The 13,955-nt window shown below is 34.5% G+C and overlaps 4 protein-coding genes across 9 annotated transcripts; 1 reads left to right on the top strand and 3 right to left on the bottom strand.

Moving 5' to 3' along the window:
• Nucleotides 1-366: 366 nt before the first annotated feature.
• Nucleotides 367-4,388, top strand: LOC129920926 (TBP-related factor). 3 transcript variants are annotated; one of them, XR_008773438.1, is made up of 4 exons: nucleotides 367-592; nucleotides 654-736; nucleotides 794-2,534; nucleotides 2,595-4,388. XR_008773438.1 is itself a non-coding variant. In XM_056002449.1 (3 exons), the coding sequence occupies exons 1-3, from the start codon at nucleotides 512-514 to the stop codon at nucleotides 1,311-1,313; spliced, it is 684 nt and encodes a 227-aa protein (XP_055858424.1). In that variant the 5' UTR covers nucleotides 367-511; the 3' UTR covers nucleotides 1,314-4,388. The 3 variants fall into 3 exon arrangements, 1 of the variants encoding a protein (XP_055858424.1); XR_008773437.1 differs by having other exon boundaries at nucleotides 794-3,961; nucleotides 4,016-4,388; XM_056002449.1 differs by having other exon boundaries at nucleotides 794-4,388.
• LOC129920927 (mitochondrial fission 1 protein) lies at nucleotides 4,221-5,300 on the bottom strand. 4 transcript variants are annotated; one of them, XM_056002451.1, is made up of 5 exons: nucleotides 5,045-5,300; nucleotides 4,879-4,983; nucleotides 4,644-4,814; nucleotides 4,476-4,588; nucleotides 4,221-4,385 (listed from the first exon to the last, which is right to left on the bottom strand). In XM_056002451.1, exons 1-5 carry the CDS (start codon nucleotides 5,087-5,089, stop codon nucleotides 4,361-4,363), a joined length of 459 nt encoding a protein of 152 aa, XP_055858426.1. In that variant the 5' UTR covers nucleotides 5,090-5,300; the 3' UTR covers nucleotides 4,221-4,360. The 4 variants fall into 4 exon arrangements, with proteins under 4 accessions (XP_055858426.1, XP_055858428.1, XP_055858427.1 ...); XM_056002453.1 differs by having other exon boundaries at nucleotides 4,461-4,588; nucleotides 5,045-5,299; XM_056002452.1 differs by having other exon boundaries at nucleotides 4,221-4,388; nucleotides 4,461-4,588; nucleotides 5,045-5,298.
• A 4,139-nt stretch (nucleotides 5,301-9,439) lies between these two features.
• Nucleotides 9,440-10,914, bottom strand: LOC129920924 (pyridine nucleotide-disulfide oxidoreductase domain-containing protein 1). The gene has a single exon (XM_056002447.1). It carries the CDS (start codon nucleotides 10,912-10,914, stop codon nucleotides 9,496-9,498), a length of 1,419 nt encoding a protein of 472 aa, XP_055858422.1. The 3' UTR covers nucleotides 9,440-9,495.
• A 20-nt stretch (nucleotides 10,915-10,934) lies between these two features.
• Nucleotides 10,935-13,390, bottom strand: LOC129920925 (28S ribosomal protein S18b, mitochondrial). The gene is made up of 2 exons (XM_056002448.1): nucleotides 12,983-13,390; nucleotides 10,935-11,271 (listed from the first exon to the last, which is right to left on the bottom strand). Exons 1-2 carry the CDS (start codon nucleotides 13,291-13,293, stop codon nucleotides 10,935-10,937), a joined length of 648 nt encoding a protein of 215 aa, XP_055858423.1. The 5' UTR covers nucleotides 13,294-13,390.
• Nucleotides 13,391-13,955: the final 565 nt, after the last annotated feature.

The raw sequence follows: 13,955 nt of genomic DNA, 5'->3' as shown, positions 1-13,955 counted from the left end.
AGTACAACCCCGCTTTTCTCGGTCGGAGGTCGGACTGTCTTTTCTGGACTCCGTTTTCTTGCTTGAAGGGGTATGATCATTAGAGCCGCCATCTTACAAAATGGGGTAATAGTGTTTTGACGTCTGGCATTTGGCAAAGTCAAAAGCAACAACAATTTCCAAGACAAATTTGTTTACAACAACAATTTCAATGGGCTGGGCTGTCAAAACACTAAGTAGCCATCTTTTTTTCTTTCATTTGACAGTTCTCGATACTGAGTTTTTTCTAATGATCATACCTTCTTTTTTTATACCATGGGTGAGTACTGTGATACAAAAGTTTAGTATCTTGATAATTATTTATCTATGAATTGCATTAATCTTAATCTTGTGCGATGTGAGATTTTGAGTTGCTTGAAGTAAAACAAATTATCAAATTATGTTGACGTATCACCTGGTTTGGTACTAATTGAAAAAGTATCGTGGCGTGGTATCTATTAAATTCATTACTAGACGATTACAAAATGTTACAATGAATACATCTGGCCTCAATTATCCAAATAAAATCATGACTACAAAACCTCCAGGCCTCTTGTCACCAAACATAAACAGGGTAAAAGAAAATCAAATGAGGTCTTACAATGAACTACAATTAAAATAAACTACATTCCTAGGCCAATCCGCACCTGTCAATAGCTCCATCAGCTCCCGTACTTGCAGTAGGACCCAAGGACGCTCTCCATGAGGTTAAAATACAGTAAGTCCCTCAAATAATTACAAATTCTCTGCATTACCTCACATTTCGTTTTTACAGAAATGTAGTTGCAACTGTTTCAGTTGCATGCGAGCTAAATTTACAGGACATCAACTTCAGAACCCGAAATTCCGAATACAACCCATCAAGATTCCACGGTGTCGTCATGCGTATGAGAGAACCACGATGTACGGCCTTGATTTTTCGCACGGGAAAAATCATTTGCACTGGTGCTCGCAACGAAGCTCAAGCACATTTAGGGGCTCGTAAGTTTGCTCGAATACTGCAAAAACTTGGCTATTTTGTGAAATTCAATGACTTCAAAATGCAAAACATTGTGGCGACTGTGGATTTGCGGTTTCCTATTCGTTTGGAGAACCTTAATCAAGTACACGGTCAATTTAGCTCTTACGAACCAGAACTATTTCCTGGTTTAATTTATCGAATGGTGAAGCCTCGGATGGTACTTTTGATATTTGTGAATGGAAAAATAGTTTTCACAGGGGCAAAGGCAAAGAGAGAGATTATGGAATGTCTTGAGATAATTTACCCTATTTTACAAAGTTTTCGTAAAAACTAGATTAGTTATTGTTTTTTTTTTTTTTAATTTAAGGAAATTTTTTTCTGTAATGTTGCATTGTTTTTTTTTTAATAATATCGAAGACATTCTAAAAAAAATATATCTTATGATGTATTAGCTTTTAATTGATTTTGTGATTTTATTTTGCGTTCGTTACAAAACTAATGTCGTTCTCCATTTGCTTTGGAGATTTTTGTGTAAAATTTCTAGATTTATTCCTGACAAATGGAAGATGAAATCTTTTTTTCAAAATCTGGTTTATATAAAAAAACAACAACAAAAAATGTCAAACAGAGGAGTGTACATGCATTGTGAAATCGAAATTCAAATTTTTTAATCTCGATTCTATTTTCATAAGTCTAAAGTGGCAAATAATACATAAAATCTGAGATTTTTCCGTTTTTTCCCCTATTCACCCCCTATTTCTGAGCTGTTAGTTTCAGAAATCTGTCAAATGGACGACGACATGAGATGGAATAGTTGAGGCCGATATTAAAACATTGTAAAGTGATACTAATGGGATAATGGGAAAAGAATGTTTTATAGATCCAAAGGTGACAAATAAACAAAGAGAGGCTTTCGGGGAAATCAAGTAATACAACAAAAGGAAAGGGCGTAGCATTTATATCTGTTATGAAAATTGCTTTAGCAAAACCACCAACAGACCTAAAAAAGAAGGTTGCAAAGTCCTAAGTATGCGGAAATCTCTGCAAAAAATTGACTTGATGAAAGTGAAGCCACTGTTAGGAACTTTTAAAATAATACTACTTGCATCCGCCGACAAAATTCTTCACATTTTGAAGAGCAGCTTTTTAGGATGTACCTAATTAAGGAGAAGTACCCAGCATCACAGTCGAAGAATTTTGTGTAGCGGTGAAAAACTCCAAGAAAGGAAAAACAATTAGTTAAGAAGAAAATCTGTATTGCGTGTGTCGTTCATCTTACGATGCGATAAAAACGGATGGAATCTATAAATATGTTTTAGTATATCTCTTTCGACAAAGATATTTGCCAATGTGAATTTTGAACATGAACGGGAACACGAAACTGTGTTCGATCAAGCTGATGTCACACACCATGAAGACGGATTTTAGATGGCCTAATGCGAAAAATAATGCAGCTGTTTGATCTCTGATGCACTGCGGGTTTGTTTAGAGCAAATCAAGAACAGATGCCATACAGAGTTTAGGAATTAATGGGAAAACAGCGTTATTCTTGAAGGTAGTTGATTTCGAAACGGTATTCGGTGGACAACCACAAGATCTAACATTTGTTTTCCAGCAATAGCGGGGTGTTCGGGAAATGTAGCCTCAGATGATTATGGATATGTACAAGCGAGTATTAACGGAGGTAAGTTACCCCGCAGGAGTCATTGAAAAGCTCCTCCGCCTTGAGTCCATCACAGGGGGTCTATTACGTAATACGAAACGAGCGGCAAGTAAACGATAGTCACGACAAAGAGCGATTATGTAGAACGAGAAAGGCGTATGGCCAAACTAAACCGAAAAAAATATTTTTTTGAGGTTCACATGCATTCTGACGGCATCGGCAGAAGCAACAATATTGTTACAACTAAACGAAAACGAAAGTCAAAGAAAGGCAAATGGCAGTCGTAAAGATTAACGAGTATCGTTGAGATAAAACGATTATCGTAATACGTAATCGCGTCTGAACAATAACGAAATAGTTTCAACGATAATCGTTCAACAAAATAGGGCCCCAGTCCTTGGCGTTCTGCTTGAAAGAAAAGTGACGGATCCGCAAGTGAATCAGTTATTCTTTAGTTATGATGGAGTCATCATTAGTAAAAATCCCACATCCATGAAAACTAGCACTTGATATAAGTAGGTATTGTGGAGGGAAATGGTTACCGTATTAGCGCGAAAAAGAAAATATCTGGCTGACTATTTTCTGACCCGGGAGACCCTATTCCGGACATTTACTTGAATGAAGTAGTGCTTCCCAATTGCAAAAAATTCAAATGTCTAAAGGCCCAACTATAATAGGCATATGCGCGCATGGGCTTATGTAAAAATCGAACGAACTGCTTCGTCCTGTTTCTGAAAACATGAGGAGTAGCCTCATGTAAAAAAAAAACCCGTTGAATTCACAAAAATATTTTTAAAACTGTTTTTATTCAATTCACAATTCGTTTATCACATTTTTGTTAAGTATTAATTTAATTTTTCCATCCCCCTTGCATCCATGTTGTTTACATTTTATTCGGAGAAATTTACTCATGCCGTTAGGTTCAGAGCGCACGGCATATGCTTAACGAAAGTTTACGAAGCGCGCATATGCGCATTATGGCTATCCCATAAGAATTGTGTATGTTCGACAACTCACTCATGCCATTTTGACATAAGCCCATGCGCGCATATGCCTATTATAAATGGCCTTAAGATCTATGAGTGAAGCATTCTTATGAAGATCAACCAATTCATAAGTGTTGGGTGGATGAAGTGTCCAGAGAACTCTGCCATCTTCTATGATCGAAAAATACCCCCTAAACTGAAAGGAAGCTCTATACTGCAGTTGTTCATCCATCGATATCAAAGTGGAACATCGCTTCAAGGGTCTAGATGTTAGAAACTTTGCAATGGCTATTGAATCTTATTACACACACCGCCGCTGGTTGAGAATCAAAGGTTGTATTTTGTTTTCCTTTTAAATCTGCAGATATACAATCCTTTAATTTTCAGGCAGCGACTTAAGTTGAGACCCAGATAGTTTGCCTTTGCTATTTCTTTTTCTATAAGATGTGAAAGCAACAAAGAGACGTCAAAATGAGCCAGGAAAACTGAGTGCAATTTGTCTTGCGACAAATTGATCTTGATCTCGAAACAAAAAACAAGAAAATGCCTCTATTCTGCTTTCAACGATATGTAGATTTATAATAAACAGAAATTAAACATACATAAATAATAATTATTTTAATAGTATTTACATTTTACAAATCCAAATTTCATCATATATTTACATCAACAGGGTCGAATCTTAACCAATTTACACAACGAAAACATAATTGCCTAATAATTGTGCAGTGTTTATTGTTTGTCGTGTGTTGTACGTCTACTATAGAAAAAAGAAAATGTCAAATGTTTAAATAATAGATTCATTAAAAAATTGCTCAAACTAAATATATACAATAAAGGATTCTACTTCTTTGCTAAGGCCACTCCGAGTCCAACTAATCCACCCAAGACTAACGCCGCTCCACCAGCTACTGCGACTCCCTTCATCATGTCTTTATCCTGTTGCTCTTTAATGTATTTCTACAAAAAAATATTAAGTTGTTAAAATGTCGATTTTAGTAATTTTGTGACTCACTTTTAGGGAGAGAACTTGCTCATTATTTGGTTCGATTTCAAGGAAGGCTTTGCAGTAGTTCATGCCTTCTATGTATTGCTTAATTCTAGTATTTCCCAGTGCTAGATAATAAATGTAGTCCCTTTTGTTACCTGGATCACTATTAGCTAATTGTTCCAACAAATGGATTCCCTATAAATGGATGAGTAATATTAATTAGGTATATTAATATTAGGGGGGGATTTCTAAACTCTACCTTGCGAATGTCATTGGTATATGCACTGCGCACAAGACAAAAAGCGTACTCGAATGTATTTTCGTTGGAAGCGTTTTCTGCCTCTGTGTATTTCTTTTCAAATTTCTAGAAAAAGAAAAATAGTCAAAGTTCCTGCAAGGCAAGAAAATAAAAATTATGATGTTACTTCTAACTCAGCTGCGGAGACGATATCATTGAGTAGTTCTTCCATATTGAATTATTTCTGTATACTGCTGGGTACGAGTGAAAATGTTTCTTTGTGTATTTTCAATTAATTAAGCAATTTATTGCCACGAAAATGCTTTAAACTGGATTCTAGAATATTTTTTCCGAGATAAAACAAGGTACACGAATTTACCAAACAACACGTAATCTAAATGGGGATGTCCCTCGTTCTGTCTCAAGTTCGGATTGACAGTTGATTTTGACGTATGACTTCAGGGGTGAAAAACTACGGACTGACAACTAAAACATGTACTCTGGCGGAAAATAGTTGACACAATCAGCCCTATTCTGCTATCCATCGGGGGGTAAAAATGGCTAAATATTCACCAATTACCATTCTGCTATTCATCGGGGGGAATCCAAACTCACGTCGGTAATATCGGTAATGTTGTTCAGTATTCCACTAATCACCATTGTATATATATTTCCATAGTACTATCATGAAGTAAAACGATCCTAGGAACTCTAGTGGTGACTTGAAAAAGCAGAATTTGTATGAAAAAACCACACTGAGCGCCACCTCAAAAAAGTGGCGACATCAACTAATACTAAATTCGACTTCATGATAGTACTATAGAAATATATATACAATGCTAATCACGTGAATGAACTTGCTCCATACATTTGCAATCCGCATAAAAAATGTTGCGGATCTGTCACTTTTGTTTGTAAAAATAAATTCACCATCGTTGAAATTAAGCAAAATGCCACTTTTCATAAATTTTTAATTATTTCTTAACATTTAATCGGCTGCTTTAATTTTTTCTATGCAAATAAACACAAACAAAAAATTTTTTTTTCCTTTCAATTTACTTCGTCGCCATTTTTTTTTTAATTTGACGTTCACCTGGACGTCAAATTGAGGGATGATAATGCAGTTTACCCGATGGATAGCAGGATGGCAAGGTAGAGTTAAAGTGAACCGAATGTGTGAATCGGATCTGTGATTCACGGGAACAGCAGAATAGGGCTGAATAGTTCACACTGACAAACTTAGCGGACAGACCGACTGTCATTTGGTTGTATGATTTTTTGCGTTTACACGATCAGACAATTTTCATCAAAAACCTAGATCGAGCTAAATTTTAGCTCCCATTTAAAATTCTTTCAAAAAGGAGATTGCCCAAAAAAAAACCCCAGAATCGATACAAATGAGACCTATGTATATGGCGATATGGCTTGAAAGGGCATCAATAGTAGATAACAAATATGAATAAAAAATAAGCAGTCCCCGGAACTTACCATTTTCAAATTATGAAGTGCTTTTCACCCAAAACTTTTTTCAGGAATGTCCGAATGTCTTGGTTTAAGTTAAAAAAAAAACCCTAAGATCATTGTGTCATAAGCTAGGGTTGATATGACATTGTTAAGGCTTAACTACATTGGCTCAAAAAGTGAAAAAGTACAAAAGTGAAAATTTTCAAACGCATTTTTGTATAGTTTTTTGGAATGAACAATTAAAACAAATGATGCAGAAAGCTTATTTTTTGGTCTAAAAAACAATTTGAATACTCTTTATCACAAAACAATTGCGATAGCCAAAAAAAAAAATCTTTTCACTTTTGTACTTTTTCAAAAAGTGGTGTATGTAGTTAAGCCTTTAGATTGTTTTTGGTCAAAATCAATACTGTGGAAATGTTTTTTTCTAGGTATCATCATTATTTAAAAAACTACATTGTTGATGAACATCATTTTGGAGTTGCTTCACCAGGATTTTCAAGAATTTCGAATCTTGTACATCCAAATCAAAGAACCATTCAATATCATGTGCATTTTAACAAAAACTAAACTGAAAACGTAATTTAAAAATCAACCTCAGCTTATTGCACATTATCTTAGGGTATTTTTCGATTCTCCATCTCATGGAACTAAAACCAAGACAATCAAACTTTCCTGAAAAAAATATATATAGTTTTTTTTTTTTCTTGTAGACTACCACCTCCAATGAAAGAGGAATAGTTAATATTCATTTTGTGGAAGTTTTCAAGAGTTTGTTTAATTAAATTTTATATTTTGCAAAACCATTGAATGAAAAACAAAAAAAAATAAGTTTGACAAATTTGACGTTTAAAGGTTTAAATTTGTGAGTACATCTTATTCTGGATTCTGATTTCAAAATCAGAAGAGAAATTCTCTTCTTTTAGAAGCATAGCATCCGGAAGCATTCCGGACGACCAATCGAAAACGACATAAATATCTTCGTTTGAGTATTCTATTAACTTGTCTTAAAAGTCCGCTTCGCTTACGGCCATATTATTCACTTTATTTTTCAGTTTTTCTCATTTTCCCGTTTTTGTTGGTTTAACAATTTTCGTTAGATTAGGTATATCATTTTGTGGATGTATTTCATTATTATTTTTTTCATTTATCTTATGTCGTTTTCTTTCACTCCAATGAGAGTACCCTTTTAGTACTTATTTTTGCACTTTTGAAGGTTTTGTGTTCTTTGACGCCACAAAAGTGTTTAGGTACTCCGGAGCAATTTTAGTACTACGGAGTACCCCGGATTTACTCCACATTTTTAGTCAGATTTACACCGATTTGCACACGGACTTGCACACACACTTATGAATTTGAAGTTTGACATTTTAAAATTTTGTTTGAAAATTGAAAAATGCGAAAAGTTTTTCTTTCAAACTCTTTTGTTATTAAAAAAACAACCATTATGAATATATTTTCTACTGTATTATATTCCACCACATATATTTCTTCCATTTTTCGTTAATTCTTCGCTTTTCAGCCAGTGTTCTTCATCAATAAAAAAAAATCCTGTGCCATATAACAAAAAAATCCCATTTTTTCTGCGTTGATGGGATATTTTTATTTACAATTTATAAAATCGAACTAAGGGTATGTGTCAATTAGGGTGAAAAAAACGATCAGAAGCATAAAGGCTTGGTCACACCGAATGGTACATGCGGTAGCGGTACTGGTAATTGTATGAAAAAAAATTCCAAACTGTAACATCAAAATTCAGCTGTGGAAATTTATTCATACAATTACCCGTACCGCTACTGCATATACCCTTCGGTGTGGCCAAGCCTTAAAGGCTTGGCCACACCGGAGGGTACGCGGTAGCGGTACGGGTAGCGGCAACGATATTTGTATTAAAAAAATTCCACACCCGAACGTTGATGTGTCAGTTTGGAATTTTTTCCATACAAATACCCGTACCGTTACCTGTACCTCTACCGCGTACCCTCCGGTGTGGCCAAGCCTTAAGGCTTTAAAGCACTACCTTTGACAGATTTCAGATTTTTGTCCGAAGAAATTTTTTGGGCAGAAATTCGCAAGGGGAAATTTTTTTCTCTCTCGCGGCCATCTTTTTTGTGAAAAAAATGCACAATTTCAGGGGGTCTATTACGTAATACGAAACGAGCGGCAAGTCAACGATAGTGAAGTAAACGATAGTCACGACAAAGAGCGACTATGTAAAACGAGAAAGTCGTTTGGCCAAACTAAACTGAAAAATATATTTTTTTTAGTCTCACATGAATTCTACCAGCAAACGTAATAATATTATGACAAATAAACAAGAACGAAAGTTAAACGATAGGTAAATGGCAGTCGTAAAGATTAACGAGTATCGTTGAAGTAAAACGATTATCGTAATACATAGTCGCGTTTCAACGAAAACGAAGTAGTTTCAACGATAATCGTTTTACAAAATAGGGCCCCAGAGTACCCAAACAGGAATTGGGCTGAAAATGTTGAAAAAAGTTGAAATATTTCTGTTTTAGGCAGTACCCAAACAGACCTATTATGTTCTTTCACTCCAGAAAAAGGAGTAAAAATTTAGAGTACTCATTAATAGAGTGAAAGAAAACGACATTAATTAAAATACATATTATGATTTAAGTAGTGAATACTATGGACTTATATTTTTTTTATTCAAATTTACTTACATCTACATGTAGTTTTAAACCTTAAGGCCTAGTACGCTGCTGATGCGAAACGAAATTTTCCATAGAAAATTTCGTTAACGAAATCTTGAACGAAATTAAATTTGTCATGTTTTTGCTTTTAAACTTATTTTCTGATTTTTTTTTCTTGAATTTTTGTATTTGTATTTTCATAATTTTTACTTTGCTATAATACCCGATGGTATTTTTTTGTTAACATGAGCGCTGTTGACTTTGGAGACTTCAAAACTTTTCGTTTCGCTAATTTTTAGCCTAGGTGAAATTCCCATACAAGTTATCGATAATTTGTATGGGATCGATTTTAGCTCGGCTAAAATTTTTGGGAGCTAAAATTTATCTCGAACTGCGTGGCTTGACTAAACAGTTGAGTCGCATGGTCGATACAGAATACCGATTTCAATAAATACAATGTCTTGGCTTATAATATCCTTTACATTTATTTTACAACACAATTGATTGCAGCATACAATTAATCAAAATAATCTTCTATATCAATATCTGGATTTAAAATATCGTCGCCGAAAGGTGTCAAATCAATTTGATTTAATATAAGATTTTCACATGTTTCTTCCAACCCTGTGTCCCCAATCAAAATAGCTCCTTGCAATATCCCGTTTTGCAAAACAAATTTAATATACTCCTTTCCAGGTGTCATTCTAAGTAATATTTCATAATTTGTACCCAAGCCTTGAGCATTATACTTGCCGAGAAGTACAATTTGATATCCAAATAATGAAGTAACGTGGGTAAAAAGTTCAAAACAAAAATCTTGATAGACCTCATCACCGCACATTTTTGCGGCCATACTTCGTCCAGCCATACCACCCATTTGTCGTGCTTGCGTCCAAAGTCGCATTTGGAACCAATGATCGGCGAGATTCCAGCCAGCATGACAAACATCTCCAGCGGCATAAATATAGGGAATACTAGTTTCCATCATATCATTGACTGTTATTCCTCCCTCCTCGCCAAGTTTGAAGTTGGCATCAGACTCGAAGTTCCTACGAGGTTCAACCCCTGTCGCGGAAACCACAAAATCAGCACTTATGACTTTACCGTTAGTCAAAGTGACAAGGATAGGATATTCAAGTGATGGAGTTTCTTTGATAGATAACACCTCGGATTGTTGGTGGATCTTCACGGGTTCCTTAATATCTAACTGCGTACCATTAACATCGATCTTCTGATGCCAATCCGGACCGAGTGCTGCTCCTTGTTGACCTTTCTCAGAGCAGATATTATCTGCCTCGGAGTACCGCATTCTTTTAACAATACTCGATTTTCTTGTTTCGCTAGCCTGGAGACGACTCATTTCAAAAAAGTGTGCCGCTCCTGGATCGACAAAAGTCGACGATATATGAGAGTCCTTGATTACCCAATGGATTTCGATATTTTTCACTTCATATGCAATTTCTGAAGCAATTCCTCCATTACCAACTAATACTAAACGTCTTGAAGATTTTATTCGCTTTTGAAAATCTAAAATAGAGTCTGTGTCTCGTATGCCAATTACATATTTGTTTTGATTTTCTATAAGTTTGGGTCGAGCACCGGTACATAAGCAAAGTAGTTTATATGAAATTTTACGATTAGAGTTCGTTATTATATATTTCTCTTCCGAATTTATAAATTTTAACTGATCTACAATTACGTTGATTTGATCTTTTACAGAATTAAATGCTTCTTTCTCTTCGACTTCAAATTTAAGAATGTGTTTTGCTAGTGGTACTAAATTTGTGACAGCTTTGATTAGAGAAGTTTCTGTCAGAAGGACAATACTCTCTGTGGGACACAGAAATGACAAGGTTTCAGCACATGTTACTCCGGCAATTCCGCCACCTACGATGATAAAAGTTGCTGCCTCCAATTGTGCGCTTTGAGTTGTCATTTTTAAGTTAATTTTTTTATTTATGCTTTTAATGTTTTTTCCTTAAGATGTGAATAATATTCAGAATAATCGAATTGTCTGAATGGAACATCAAAAGTTAAAAGTCCATAGTCCATGGCACGTTCAACAGCCACAAGTAATTCAAAATGCCTCTTTTGGCAAAGCCCAGTCTTGGAATAGCTCAAAACTTGGCCGGTTTGTGGAGATATGAATTGTTTCAAGAGTTCAATATTTCTGTGATCGAGGACTAAGTATTCATCGCGACATATTGGACATGGATTTCCGCATGATATTTTTCCTTGTCGTATGCAGGTTTTGCGAGTTTTTTTGGGAGCGAATATTCCTTTATGGTTTCGGCTGGAAAAAAAAAAAAAAAAACAAAAATATATAATTTATTTTTGAATCTAATGAGCGACACAATAAATTTTCAAAAATTAATAGCCAACAATTGAAAAATTCTTCGATTAAATATTTTTTTAAATTTTGATTTCTAGGCAGTTCTACTATCAATTTGTTCCTTTAATGATTGCGAATGTCATTGGTTGGCTTTGTGTTTTTGTTACCACTGCATTGAATAGTAAAAAAAAGAATTAAAATTAATTGCATATTGTGTGCGAAATCTGTGCCTTAAAAAAAAATTTAATTTTAAAATAAAACAACAACAAATGTCCAGGCGTCGGCGTAAAGCAAAATTGTTCTAATCCACTTTTAATGAGTTAATGATGCAGTTTTACTAATTTGAGGGTGCTCTTTCCGAATTTGAAAACTGTTTTAGAGCCGATTTTTCAATCTTCTAACAAACAGTCAGTTAACTGTTCGACGAGTAAAGTTATTAGGCTCATAAACAATCAGATAACAACATTGAATTTTTCAATCAAGAATAATTTATTCTACAGAATAAAAAAAAAAAATTGTCAAATTCAAAAATATTCAAAATTAAACGTCATTTTTATTCATAATTGTTTTTGTTTTCTTGTGTTCAGCAGCTGTGATAATTTACAAAATATCTTTATTTAAATTTTTCCTTAGAATAATTTTTATTCGTCTCTGAAAGAAGCAGATAGTTTTATTCCTAGGAATAAGCTATATCTGCTTGTTGAAAAAAATGATTTTTTCTCTATCAGGGGAATAAGCACTAACTGACTGTTTAACTGACTATTGAAAAATTGGCCCTTTAGTAAAAAAAAATTTATTCCGCAGATAATGTAATTTAATGGGACATAGAACAATAAAAACATGAAAGTAGCCTTTTGAAAATGAGCTCGAGTATTTTTGATTGTTCTAAGTCCCATCATATTTTGTTTTAAGCCGTGTGTGAATTGCGTTAAAGAGCAAGTGCCTACATGAAATCTAGTCGCACATTTTATTTTATTAAAAAAAAAAACAACGATAAATAGTTAACAATTTCTTGCATCAGAACTTTCTTAGTGCACATTCAGCGATAAAATATCGAACACACCAGAATTTGAAGTGAACTGTCAAAAAGTAATCCGTCATACGACGTATTCTATGGGTCGTCTCTTTCTGTCCCATCCTTCAACTTCAACGGACTGATTGACGGAACGGACGCAACGGATTCTATGGGTTGGGGCCTTTAGAACAATTTTGATTTACGGCGACGAAATGTAAAACAGAGGAGTGTGTGTGAAAATACAAGCACACGCACATGCGTGAATCTTCATAAAAATCCAGATTCAGATTTTTGAATCTCGGATTCATTTTTTTGAATCTCAAGCCGCAAATGGATCATGAAATCTGATATTTTCCCATCTTCACCCCCTCCTTCAGTTGTCAGATTCACAAATCTTATTCGTCAATAGAAAACGACATGACTCTGGATTTTTCTTCAAGATTCACAACTCCATGCACACGCACTTTCACACACTATCTTCAGATTCACACTTGTCTGAATATTTTTTTTCTATAAGGTTTTATAAGGTTCCATATTTGAATATTTTACACAATCTTCCAAGAAAATGAAAAACGATATTATTTAATATCGATTCTTTTGATTGCAAGCGAAACCTAAAAACATTGAATACTTTTACACCGACATGATTCAACTCACCGGTATTGTTGCCAGACCAAGTAATTACCATACGATTCTTGATAAGCGGCACTTTTTAAGTATCTTAAGCTTGTTTCCACAGGGATCACTTTAGTGCGATCTAAACTTTGTTTTCTTAATTCTTCAGCAGTCAATTCGACGTCTTCCCTCGATTGAGAGATGGGTTCATCTGCAGGTTTTTCACTAGATGTGCAATGACGCAATATTGTTAATGAAAATTGTCGACCATAGTTTAATGATGGTGTTTGATTTTGAATTTTAAAAGAGAATTGTGAAATAGTTGATGACAAACTTCTTGAAAAAGACAACATTGTAAAACTTAATACAAATTTTTCCTTTTTATTGAATAAGAGAAATATAAGGTTAGATAATTTTTACGAACGGTTGTCAAGAAATCTGCATTAGCATAGCATCGGTAAGGTAGATCCATTTATGTGCGTTCAATATCACAAATCTGAAAACTTTTATCCTTCTGATGCGAGGTTTATGCCCCATTTCCACTTACACCTAAATCTAGATTTAATACTATGTTTCCACCTGTGCTAAATCCGAGATTTAGCTAAATAGATTTATACTACGTTTCCACCTACGCTAAATCCGAGATTTAGCTAAGTAGATTTAGCATAAATCTCGAGTTTTATTCTAAATCTCGGATTGAAAGTAGATGAATATCTTAGATTTAGCGTAGCTGAACCCAAATCTGAGATTTAGCGATGTAGATTTAAAATAAATCTCGAGATTTATTCTAAATCTACTTAGCTAAATCTCGGATTTAGCGTAGGTGGAAACATAGTATTATACTACGTTTCCACCTAAGCTAAATCCGAGATTTAGCTAAGTAGATTTAGCATAAATCTCGAGTTTTATTCTAAATCTCGGATTGAAAGTATGTGAAAATCTTAGATTTAGGGTCACTGAACCTAAATCTGAGATAAGCGTAGGTGGAAACATAGTATTAGAATAAATCTCGAGA

This window comes from Episyrphus balteatus, chromosome 1, assembly GCF_945859705.1.
Source record: "Episyrphus balteatus chromosome 1, idEpiBalt1.1, whole genome shotgun sequence".
NCBI classification, from domain to species: domain Eukaryota; kingdom Metazoa; phylum Arthropoda; class Insecta; order Diptera; family Syrphidae; genus Episyrphus; species Episyrphus balteatus.
The sequence above is the reverse complement of the archived record's forward strand: the minus strand, read 5'-3'. Positions and strand labels throughout refer to the sequence as shown.

Coding starts and splice junctions, on each gene's coding strand:
- LOC129920924 (XM_056002447.1), bottom strand. CDS start 10,914: ATGACAACTCAAAGCGCACAATTGGAGGCAGCAACTTTTATCATCGTA.
- LOC129920926 (XM_056002449.1), top strand. CDS start 512: ATGAATACATCTGGCCTCAATTATCCAAATAAAATCATGACTACAAAA. Junction 593..653: donor TGTCACCAAACATAAACAGG/GTAAAAGAAAAT, acceptor CTACATTCCTAG/GCCAATCCGCACCTGTCAAT. Junction 737..793: donor CTCCATGAGGTTAAAATACA/GTAAGTCCCTCA, acceptor TCGTTTTTACAG/AAATGTAGTTGCAACTGTTT.
- LOC129920925 (XM_056002448.1), bottom strand. CDS start 13,293: ATGTTGTCTTTTTCAAGAAGTTTGTCATCAACTATTTCACAATTCTCT. Junction 11,272..12,982: donor TTGGTCTGGCAACAATACCG/GTGAGTTGAATC, acceptor TTTTTTTTCCAG/CCGAAACCATAAAGGAATAT.
- LOC129920927 (XM_056002450.1), bottom strand. CDS start 5,089: ATGGAAGAACTACTCAATGATATCGTCTCCGCAGCTGAGTTAGAA. Junction 4,984..5,044: donor TCTCCGCAGCTGAGTTAGAA/GTAACATCATAA, acceptor TTCTTTTTCTAG/AAATTTGAAAAGAAATACAC. Junction 4,815..4,878: donor ATACCAATGACATTCGCAAG/GTAGAGTTTAGA, acceptor ATCCATTTATAG/GGAATCCATTTGTTGGAACA.